Genomic DNA, 11,667 nt, shown 5'->3' with positions numbered 1-11,667 from the left:
TGGTCAAAACTATTTTTTACAATACTACTTATATGAGTATGTAGATTGTTTTCCAGAAGCTCTGAAGAGATATCACTACAGACCCAATGCAGACCAGATGTGCAAACTCAGCTGTCTTAAGCCAGGCATCAAAGAGGTTTGCAAATTATTTTTTTATCGACAATTTTTCACATAAAAATATGTCCAATTAACTTCTATGGGTTATTGATATTCTTAAATGGTACAATTTTTTAGTTTTGTTTACATTTCTAATACAGTTAGTATCTCTCAATAGAATAGCCTACATCAACAGAATCATGGTGGAGTTCTTGGAAATTTTCAAGAGTATAAAGTTGACTTCAGCCCAAAAAGTTCAAGAACAACTGCCTAAAAGACTCCCCCAAAAGATGCCACCAATCTCAAAGAGTCAACTGTGGAAAATGCTCTGTGATCCATACACTTGGGAAACGCTGTGTCTGTCTTCAAAGTCATCAAATTAGAAGTCAATAAACCTAACCGACGTTCTAACTGTTCCCTGAAGCTCCTGGCTAAGATCCCCTTTCAAGCGCTTCTATTATTACCCCAGGGGTCCATGGGGACTCACAGGTGAGCCACAAGGCCCTCAGTCAATCCCTAAGACAGCATCTCTCACCACTCCGCTCTGTCAACAGCAGACCGCAGTCTTACGTTACCTGTCTGACAACATGAGTGTGACCGCGTTACAAAGAGGAAAGCCATGAACAGGAAAGACAGCGAAGAGGTGGAGATGGGACAAAGACCCCGCCCTGGAGACCAAGCTGTGCCTGTTCGCTTAGAGACAGCCAAGCAAGGCCCCGAGGAACTCAGACACACAGATGCAGTCACTTTAGCATGGACCTCTTCCAAAGCAGACAGTGCCACACACTTGCCTCACTCATAAAGACAGCTCAGTTAAACATCTGTGGAAGTCTGGCTTCTAAGTTACATAACTTCTGGGTGCCCCCTCCAAGGCAAACAGTGGAGCAAATGCATCCCTAATTAGTCAACTTCCTCTACTAGATTAGCTGTAAGTCAATTAAATGTTAGGGAATGCTTACCAAAAATGATGACTTTGGTTTCAGAACTATCAATCTTACTTCTTTTTGACAGTAATTACATAATTGGGCCAGTTGTATATTAAGAAAATGCTAAGCGCCTAGCAATAAAATCACTGTTATGTCATCAAGCAGCTCAGGAGAGCAATATGCATGACACTCTGCCATAAAATGGAAAAAGTGTCTTTTCAGAAGCATATACTAGTAAGGGGCTTGGGTCAAGCATAGGACAGGACATGACAGAATCGGAAAGTTAAAGAAGAGAAAGGAAGGAAAAAAACAACAAAGGAAGGGAGGAAGGGACAGAGGAGGAAGGAAAGAAGGAAAGAAAGGAGGGAGGAGAGGGGGATGGAGAAAAGAAGGAAAGAAAAAGAATTCGCACTCATCTTTGTAGCACCTGGTAAGGTATCTGGGAGAGAACCGGCATTCAAAAAATATGTGTCTCAACAAATGTACCATTCACCTTCAAGGTGTTTACTTATACACACATGTATACTACACAAATAATAGTCAAATATAATCTAGTCCAATAGTACTTGCTGCTTCTATAATCCACCTACTTTAACAAAAAAAGATTTACAAAAAAAGTAAACAGTGGCAAAATAAAAATAAATCATTTTAATAGACATATTTTCAACTTCTGTTGACTCACCACTGATGTGTACTATGCACAGGCACTCCTGTGGTTTGACCTGCTTTATATTTATTTATTTTCCAGCATGGAGCAATCTTCAACAGGAGATGGTTCAGCCGAACTGTTTATTCTTAAATAGCACAAAGTACCTTGTCCACAAAGAGCTTTATCAACTTGAATATTTTCAAAGAGCCCTAGGAGGCAGCTCAGCATGGTGGTTCTTCACTGAAATCTGCTATTTGGAAGGTGGAATGGGCTGCACTTCCTCGAGCCCACGGGTTGCTTGTATTCCTATCACAGCTCGGGAGGTGATAAAGACTGAATAATAAACAGATCTCCTACAAACAGCCCCGCAAGATAGCTTCATTTCTGGAAAGTCAACCAAATCATGCAAGCCTTCCTAATGGTGTGGTGTGTTCCAGGGGAAATACTAATCCTGGTACATAGTCTTTCATGACAATTACTCTTATTGACGGCATTACAGGGTTTTCTTCTCCAGTCACCCCTCCTTAGTGAAGTGATTTATTGTGTTCAAAGCAGAGTCGAAAGCATGAAGATGTCAACTTGAGTAATCAGAGATGGTGACAGCCTTCTCATTTCCTGCCAAACGGATCGGACCACACTTTTAACCCTATGGAAAGAAACATGAATAAAACAGGGTTCATTTTGAAATTCCCTAACTCCCCCCAACCCCAAACAAAATGACACTGGAATTGAGTTGTTTGATTTCCATGTGGCTGCGGAACGCTGGAATGAACGGGCCAGGAAGCCATGGCAGCTGAGGGACTTTTTAATGGCTCAGAAACTGCCCATAGCAGGAAGATATGTATCTGGCCTAGTTAGAAAATAAATAAATAGAAAAGAATGTTGCCACGGATTCCAAGAGTTTGGGTTAATAACCTGGAAACCTCTTATTCTGGGCCAACTTGGATCATCTTAAAGGAACTACGCATTCACCCATAAAGAGAGCTTTTTGAGCTTTTGTAGAAGGCTGAATCTCACATCAATTAAAACAGCTCACAAGTAAATACTATTTTCCCATGAGGGTATTGTTTAAGTGGGTGCTTAAAAAATAAGTATGCAAAACAGCCATTCACCCTTCATATCTAACTGTACACTGGTTACATTTTTATGCCCATTTATCAGGTGTTACAGAGGAATCCAGCAAACTTGCAGAAAGTACTAGTTGAGAGTACTTTCGTACTGAAATACAAAAATGAACTCTTGGATGGTACCTATAAAATGGCAACTACTGCAAAATACATAGCAAAAGCACATTTCTAAGCATTGTCCCTCTCTCCACAGCAAATCACACATACAAATCACACAACCGTACAAACCAGGTTCAGTTTTGATTTTCTTTAAGTTTACCTGGTGGCTGCACATCTTCTTGGACAATCCCAGCCCGATTGATGGCTTGTTCCTTCTCTGAGAAACAAAAGAACAATTACTCTTTAGAATGGAGGAAAGCAAAATCTTTGCAGTTAGATGCGCCAGTGGCAGGGGACAGTTAGAAACAGTATTTATGAGTGTTTTAAATTGAGCAATGCCATTATTCAAAGCTTTTAGTTTGTGAAAGTTAGATCCTGTAATGCAAAAAGATTGGGGGTATTCAAGAAAAGAAAGAAAACCACACTTCAAAAGAAAAGCTCCCAACTAACATCTTTTTCCTGTGATCTCAGCATTTTGGAAAGGCAACAAAACAACAGAAAAACAACAATTTTGAAAGAACTGGTGGGCATGATATTATGAGCGGAAGGCTGCTGACATGAAGGAACAAGCACAATTAGCAAGGAAACGATGTGGTTCATGTGTCTGAAATGCACCGCACTGAAGGACTAGACTCAGAGCTAAAGATGCTATGTTTTTGATAGGAAATAGAGCAGAAAATTAATCTTTGGGTGGGTGGCTTTGGTTTGGATAATTGAAGCTTCCCTAATTGACTGCAGGTGCCGTGCCAATTAGCAAGCACATTGCAGCGCCAGCGGCTGCACCAGGCTCTTTGGAGATGTCCAGCAGGCCAGGCCAAGGGAAACTGGGCGTTTTATGACTGTGGGCTTCAAGCCCTCTGACACATCTTTCTAAGAGGCTGAGAACAATCCTGAGGCTTGTGGCAACGAAGACTTATTATTTTAAGTCTCCTGACAAATGGCACTTTTCAGAAGAAAGACCTGGAGCCAAAGGATAGTTATTCCTAGAGTAATTAAATATTGTAATCAGACTGACAATGTTTCTTTAAATCCACGTTTAGCTCTTGTTTAATATTAGGCTGCTTACTTTGGCCTCTGGATTCTCATAAAGTTACACAAGCCTAAAGGTTTTGCTAACCCTAATATTCACTGCACTTGCTTCTCTAGCAATGTGACAGAAAGTCAATCCGAAATGGCCCACTTGACAGTTAAGTTTTGCTTGGCAAATAAAACACAGGGCATAGAGATTGTGGGAATCCTGAGGGGGGTATAAATCAACGAGGCCAATCCTAGCCAGTGGCCTGAGGTCTCACTGCAGCCCTCTGATTGAAGCAGGTGAAAAGCAACCAAGACCCTCTGGACCCAGACACTACACCTGCCCTACACGCCGAAAGCCTTCTTCCAACTCAAGGGCACAGTGCGGAGCCTCTCGGGGGCTACATTTTCCCCAATAGTTCAACACAAAAGGGTTCCCATTTCTGGAGACGGTGAGTGCTTGCGGGAGCGAGCCTTACACACTGTCGCTACATAGGTCTCAAAGTACGGATGTCTCCAACACGCTCAGAAAATGGCAACTGGTGAAAAGACGCTCTCCGTCTTGCCAGGAGCCAAAATAAATACAATCTTCCACACCTGAAAGGTCTATTCTCTGATATTATGAAAGTAGGGAGAGACAATTTTGAAAACTAATTATCAGAAAGGATTTCTAGACGTGTGGTGTTAAGCTGAGTCACCCTGCTGTACGGAACACGCTCTCTGAGACAGGCACTGCACAGCCAAGGCGCCCGGCAAGCTGCCAGGCACGGGAGGAAGCTGACTTGGGGCACAGGCACAGAACACCTAATTGTGTTCTGACCTCTCATGATGCAACGGAGAACCCAGGGCAAGAAAGGAATCCCTGTCTTCACACTTTCTTGCTAATTGCTAATGAGGTTGGAGAGAGGCTGGGGATTTGTCTCAAATAGACCATAATCTCTTTATAATCCTTGTACTCCTGCAACTGCCTCTACAGCATGGCTTGGACAGGCAACTTGAACCAGTTCCTACCAAGTGAAAATGAGGTATTAGCTGGCCTATCTACATTCGCTGGTTCTTTAATCCATTAAGGCTTTATAAATACTCAGGCCAAGGCAGTATTATGTAAATTCACGATACCACACAAGGACACTTTATTTGTGAATGCAGAATATACTGGAAGGAAAAGAGAAGTCATCTCTCAGGATTTAGCAAGTATATCCAGGCTGACAAGTTTCCACAGTATTTTGCTATCACCAGAGAAACAGAGAATGTACATAAACCTCAGGGAGAAGGCAGTGGCAGAGCCGGGGGGTTAACTGTGTGAATGCACAAGTTAATTGCCGACTTCATTCGTGAGCACATTTCTAGCGGGGAGGTGAAATGATTAAAACTCAACCATGGCACCCTGGATGAGACAATCCCTACTCCAGTGTCTCAGCAAGCCCGACTGTGCCCCCTGGTGCTAAGGCAGTGGTTTGATTTGTGATTTTAATTCAGAGTCATTATCTCTAGTCAAAGGGCCAAGGTAAGGTATATTATTAAAGCTGGTAATACATGCAGGAGGACTGATTCTTGTATGGAAGTAAAAGAATCGACTTCATAATTTAAGTCTTTGAAAATGCAAACATATCCTTATAGTAAATGTCCATATTAGGAAATGAATGCAGGGACTGACTTTTTACTGTAACAATGGCAACCACAAAAAGAGGCCGCGTGGCTAAGCGCCCTCCCGTCTTGCAGAGGAGCAGCAGGTAGGAACCCAAAGTACACAAGCAGATGAAACCAGTGCAAGCAGGACCTCGGGAGTCCACCTCCTCCACCTGCTCCTGCCGGTGAATAGCCGAAATAAAAGCAGCTCACATCTCAACGTTCCTGGGACAAACGGCAAAATGTGAACAGACTGTCCACAGACTGTACACAGCATTGTATTAGCGTTAAATTTCCTAGGCTGGCTGACCGTGTTATAAATATGAAAGGTGGGCTGGGGACTTAGCCCAGCGCCACTGCACCTGCCTCACACGTGCAAAGTCCTAAGTTTGATCCCCGATACCACCCAAAAATTAAGGAAGAGAATGCCCTTGTTCCTGGGAAATTCAGGAATGAAAGCTCCCCCATCTTCAGCTTACACGTGTAAGTATAACTGCTTATGTGTATATGCGTCTCTCTCATCTATGGGTGACAGGGCAAACGTGGCGAATGTTAACAACTGGTAAATCCAGTTGATAGAAAATCCAGGGATATAAAAGAATTTATGATATCATTCTTTTCTGTCATTTTGTATTTTTCCTTATAAAAAAATAAGCGACTAGGGCTGGAGATTTAGCTCAGTGGTTCTACCACTTGCCTTGAAAGTTCAAGGTCCTGAGTTTGATCCCCAGCACCAAAAAAAAAAAAAAAAAAAGCGACTGTTAAACATACACATAAGGAAGTCCAACAGTGTGACTGTCCATCACTACTTCAAAGTATCTTTTTATGACAGCAAATACAAATTTTTAGAGGAAGGTATTTCTGCTCCCATTTTTGCTGCTCTTGGCTGGAAACTTACTGGTTCACCTATAGGGGAATTCTGAACAAGGCAGCCCTGGTGGCACGTGTGAACCACAGAACCGCGACAGGTATAAGCCAGGGCCTCTGAAGAGGACCACACACAAGTGAACCAGCTGCCTGACAAAAAGTTCCAACAGCAGCTGTGACTCAGCCAGCTGAGGGAAACCAAGTGGCCACTGAAGGAGCTATGAGCCAGAGGCTGGGAAGAAACAACACCATAAGAAAGTGAACCAGAGGCAGACAGGATCCAAACAGCCACAACAGCAAGTGTGATCCAGGTGACTGAGGGAACCAAATGGTTCTAACAGGGTATGTGAACCAGAGGCTGAGAAGAAAAAAAAACATACCACTAAAACACAAACGTAAACAGAGCAGAGGTGACCTAACAGCCACCACAGCATGTGAACCAGAGGTTCAGGAGAAGCCACACACCCCACAGCCCTCGTGAAGCAGCTCGCTGAAGGGGACCAAATGGCCTCAAATCACAAGTTATTTGAAAAAGGTGTATTCAGGATTACCCTCAGTTCTAGGCTACAAAGACACCTCAGGGTCCCGGTTACAGTCGTCTGTACGCTTCCTGGCCGTGCCCCCTCACACAAGCCACACTGTGCCATGGGACTGGGATGACCATCGAAAAGCAGTGCCCAAGGCTTCCTCCAGAAGCATCGTAAAACTGTAGCCCTGGACCTGAAACCCAAGGCCAGCCACCACGGGCGTAGCAATCACAGACCTCCTGCCTCTGCTTTACCCAAAGAGCTGCCTCTTTTCTGCTGCCTGGTGGCTTACTCCAGAGACCTTGGGACCTACCTCCCCAGATTCCTCACACCCAGGCTGAGGGCCAGCCTCCAGCTCAAATCTTTTTCCTCGTCATCCTTATGTCAGGGACTGGCCTTTCTGCCCTGCCCTTCCAAGAAAATGAGCCCAAGGACCATCAGTTAGAGTGGGGAGCCACAGGAGAGGCTGAGGAAGGGCAGCTGAAGGACAAGGGCAGAAGAACAAACGTGGAGTTCACACGGGAAGCAGCCCAAGGAGGACCTGAGGGTGCCAAACTCCTCGCAATCTCACCTCCTGTGCACCATCACCTGAAGTACCACAACTTGCCAACTTCAAACCTACCTTCAGCTGCATCCACTCTGAGGCAGGCAGAAGCCCCTTGCCCCGGGCCCAAGGTCTTCCTCTCCCTGTGCCGAGGCTCCTGTGTCATTTGGACTCTCCTGGCTCTCCCAGCTACTCAGGAAGTAAACATAGGCTCCCTAGACCCCCTATCCTCTGGAGATACTGCTTTGCTGTTCTCTCCAACAGCTCCAACATCTTCAGATCTTCAATATAACAGGCTTTCTGTTTACTCTTTAATCTGCTATACCTTGCTTTTTGCCCATGTCCAAACCATGAAACGCATTAACAAAATTATCAGTATTTTGTACGGTTTGTTTGTTTTTTCTAACTCCAGTGGATATTTTCACCTACCCTCCTTACCATCCTTTCACGATGCATTGTCGCGTGGGCTGTACCTGCAGTCCAGTCTTCAGACCTCCCTGCTGGAGCTCAGGGCCCTCTGTCTAGCTACAGCTGCACATGCCTGCCTGGCCCTCCCCAGCTCTGGGCATGGCCTGGGCACCCAGAACCACTACACTGACTCCTGCACACACAGCTCCAGCCTGCTGATCCCAATGCCTCTGGGAAGTCCCTACCCAAAACTCCAGCTGTCCAGATGCGAACTGTCCTCTCACCCCAATGTGTCCAGTAGTGAGAAGCACCCCATCTCCCCAGCTGTGGGACTCAGGAAGCCGGGTGCCCTTCTCCTCCTCTCTCTTCCTTGCCATTGGGGCTCATAAGCATCAAACCCCTGCAGAATTCACCTGGGCTCTGAAATGCAGTTCCTCCCACCACTCTAGCTTAGGCCAGGCAAACAGCCATCCCGAACCTGGCCTGCTGGGGAGAGGACAATGCCAGCATCCCCTCCTTTGCAGAGTGAAGCTCATTACCCTGCACTCCCGATGAACACACTTCAGTAATTCTCCACTTCTCAAAGAGCAGTGATGTTCTGGAGTATGTCAATAATGCAAGCAAGATGGTCAAATCCGAAGAATAAACGGAGGGTTAGCAGGCTTTTCAACAGCCACAGCCAAAGATGGGGAGAAAGGGATACATTTCCTAACAAATCAAAACAGAGGTTTCCAATGAAAAATTCTCACCAAAGAAACATTAACAGACATATTTCAGGGAGGGGAATAAAAGGGAATTAGAAAAGGGTGAGAGGCAAGAAAGATGGGTAAGAATGTGTGTAAAAGCTGGGTGTGGTGGTGTACACCGGTGATACCAGCACTCTGGGAGGCTGAGACAAGAGGATCTCAAGTTGCAACCCAGCCTGGGCAACACAGCAAGACCCTGTCTCAACATAAAAAATAAAAAGGGCCAGGACATATCTCAGTGCAAAGACCATGGGTTCAATCCCTAGTACTGCAAAGGAGTGAGGGAAGAGGTGGGGGAGACAAGGGAAAAAGGAGGCAAGGAAGGAGAATGTGAGAGAATAGAAACAGAGACTATATATAAATAGTGGTGGTTCCAGCTGATTTGGGGAGTGGTAAACACAGGCAGGGCTAAAAGAGTATGGACGATGTATGTGGTTAGGACAGGAGCGCAATGGAAAGGACCTCTGACCATTTTGCCTGGTCAGGGACACCCAGCACCTAATAGACTCGGGTTCAGAGTGACTGCTAAACTCCAGGTTCTAAACAAAGCAGCCAAACAAATGCTAGTTGAAATGAAGTGAAGCTCCTTCCACAAAGTGGGACTCCCTGACCTGATCACGGACCCCATTGAGGGCCAGCCCAGCCAGCCCTAGATCTGTGCACTGCCTGAATCTCTCCTCTCACTTCCCTGCCCTGTGGCTCCTTACTTATTCAATATTTTTATGGGATGCCATAAAAAGGCTGTCATGGGAGTGGCCACAACCACTCCCTCCTTTAATTTACTCCAAACCTTGCCAATCCAGTCCAATAAAATCCAGTGCTGCGGAGGACGAAACAGCAGCTCTCAGAATTAAAGCAACTCACCTTAGTCATTCACCTCTCAAGATATCGGAAGGACCTTTACCTGCCTCATTGCCTTTCCTTGGGCAGGCTGAGCAGTGTGGTATGTCACGGCTTAGGGATTAGAGGCACCAGCTCAAATCCCAGGCTGTGACTCATCAACTGTGGGACTGTTTGCAAGTTACTTCTCTACAATTTGCCCACATATGAAATGGGAATGATTTTTCAGCAGCTACAGACGTATTATTGATACTAAATGCTTAATATAGTATTTGAAGTGCTAGGAAGACTACCAGATACAGCTTTCAATAAATACGAGCTGTTTAGCATTACTTACCTGCCTAAAGGATCAGTTATGATTCTCAGATATAAACTGGCTAAATTAATCAAAATGGAACCAGAAAAGTGAGCCAGGCAAACACTGCCTTCCAGTTTAAAATGCAGCTATTATGGTTACACTCATGAAAACATTCACTCCAAAGGCCTGATTTTTCTGTCTCAAGCAAATCAGACAACCAAAGATTTTGCAGTGTCCCTTGGAGGCTACTATAGGGGGACACATGACACAGACCCACACCATGGTCATCTGATCAGGGTGAGGTTCTCGACCAACATGTGAAGCTAGGTAATTCTGTGCATGGCAGACTGTTCTGTAAGGTTTATTCTGGCCTCTATCCAGAAGATACCAGTAGTGCAGTTATCTTCCTTTCTCTCCCCTTCCTGTGATAAGCAAAAATATCTCCAGTTTCAGCCAAATGTCCCCTGGGGACAAAACCATTCCTACCTGAGAACCACTGCTAGGACTTCAGAACTGACAAGTTTCCAGCAGGGCCCAAAGCAGATCCTTTGTTCCAAGTTCAGCTCTAGAGGCCACAGTAAAATAGCCTAGAACACAATCAGCCAGGAAAATGATGGAAACAGACCTCATAGCCTCACCTTCACCCCCACACATGGCATGGCAAGTGCAGACAGGCTGGAAAGAGGGATGGACCGAGGCCATTTCTGCCTTGGCTGATGAAAAGATACAAGGAAATCTAAGTGTGTATTTAAAAGCTCCACCTCCAGAAACCAAACGTAGCTTTCAGAATGGACAGAGCATTTACATGGAGCTTTTGCCTTCAAAGCACCAAGCTTTCAGCCTCAGCCAATATCCTCCAGGGGCAGGGTTGGCCCTCTTCCATCTTTAAGATGATTCAGGTTTCTTGGAGAACAAAATGAGTCTCTAATGCCTAATATTTTCTCTCTGACAGATGGTTTCAGATGTATCAAAGTGCTAATACTTGCTGAAGTATAGGTCTCAAGGAAGGCGAGTTTGGCTTTTAAAATGATAGGACTTGAATGATTAAGGAGGAAAATTACTCCCAGGATATTCACCATTGTCATATGAGCAACCGGCTTCAAATGAAAGAAACCAGCAGAATCTGATAAACGATTTGAGGAAAAACTGAAAAACCCAGGTTAACAGTTTCAGTTTGAAATATTTCCACTCAAACATCTTTGGGAGTGGAAATGAAGCGCAATAAAAACAGCTTTCAGCTCAGGATGATCTGGGCTTCATCTACCTTCCCCTAGATCACTATGATGTTGGAAGCTCTGGAGACAGTGGCTCACAGGAATATCTGCCTTGCCCCTTAACCAGCTGTGTGACCTTGGGCAAAGTGATGGGATCTTGGAGGCTCAGTTCCCCATCTCTAAAATGGGTTCTAACATCTACCTAAAGGGGAGGTTGTGCTAATTAACGGATCCAATTTAAGCCTAACCTGATGCATAAGTGCTCATATTAACTATGTGTGAGTTAGTATTTAAGTGTCGACCCAGTATGTGCAGACTGCTTTCATATACACCGCTACCTCCGAGGCGCTCAAGGGGCTCCCGTTTTATTATTGACGGTGCAGACACTGGTATTTACCGATGGGAACTCTAAGGGCCAGAGAGGGTGGGCCTCTGGTCCGCGATCAGAAAGATGACGGACACGGTAGAATTCGAACCTAGCTCTGCCTGACTCCTGTGCCCAGTTTTTCCACGGCACCACGTGGAACTGACCGGATGGGGGCTGAAGGGGGGCAGTTCCTGGGGCCAGGCCACCGCGCGGGATTAGAGGTCACTCACGGTACTCCTCCAGCCTCATTAGGGGCCGGAAGTAGATGGGGTAGAAGGCGGCGCCGACCAAGGAGAAGAAGCCGCCGAAAATGAGC

The 11,667-nt window shown here is 45.3% G+C and overlaps 1 protein-coding gene across 1 annotated transcript; it reads right to left on the bottom strand.

The window, feature by feature from the left end:
* Positions 1-1,652: 1,652 nt before the first annotated feature.
* On the bottom strand, positions 1,653-11,666 carry Smim20 (small integral membrane protein 20; the record flags this gene model as incomplete). The annotated part of the gene is made up of 3 exons (XM_010608491.1): positions 1,653-2,317; positions 3,058-3,114; positions 11,582-11,666. Coding segments are annotated over 3 exons (180 nt in total), but the record flags the coding sequence as incomplete, so codon positions are not given.
* Position 11,667: the final 1 nt, after the last annotated feature.

Source organism: Fukomys damarensis, unplaced genomic scaffold (assembly GCF_012274545.1).
Source record: "Fukomys damarensis isolate Sample0158 unplaced genomic scaffold, DMR_v1.0_HiC HiC_scaffold_35, whole genome shotgun sequence".
Lineage (NCBI taxonomy): Eukaryota > Metazoa > Chordata > Mammalia > Rodentia > Bathyergidae > Fukomys > Fukomys damarensis.
Note: the sequence above shows the minus strand (reverse complement) of the source record. Positions and strands in the feature narration are given on the sequence as shown.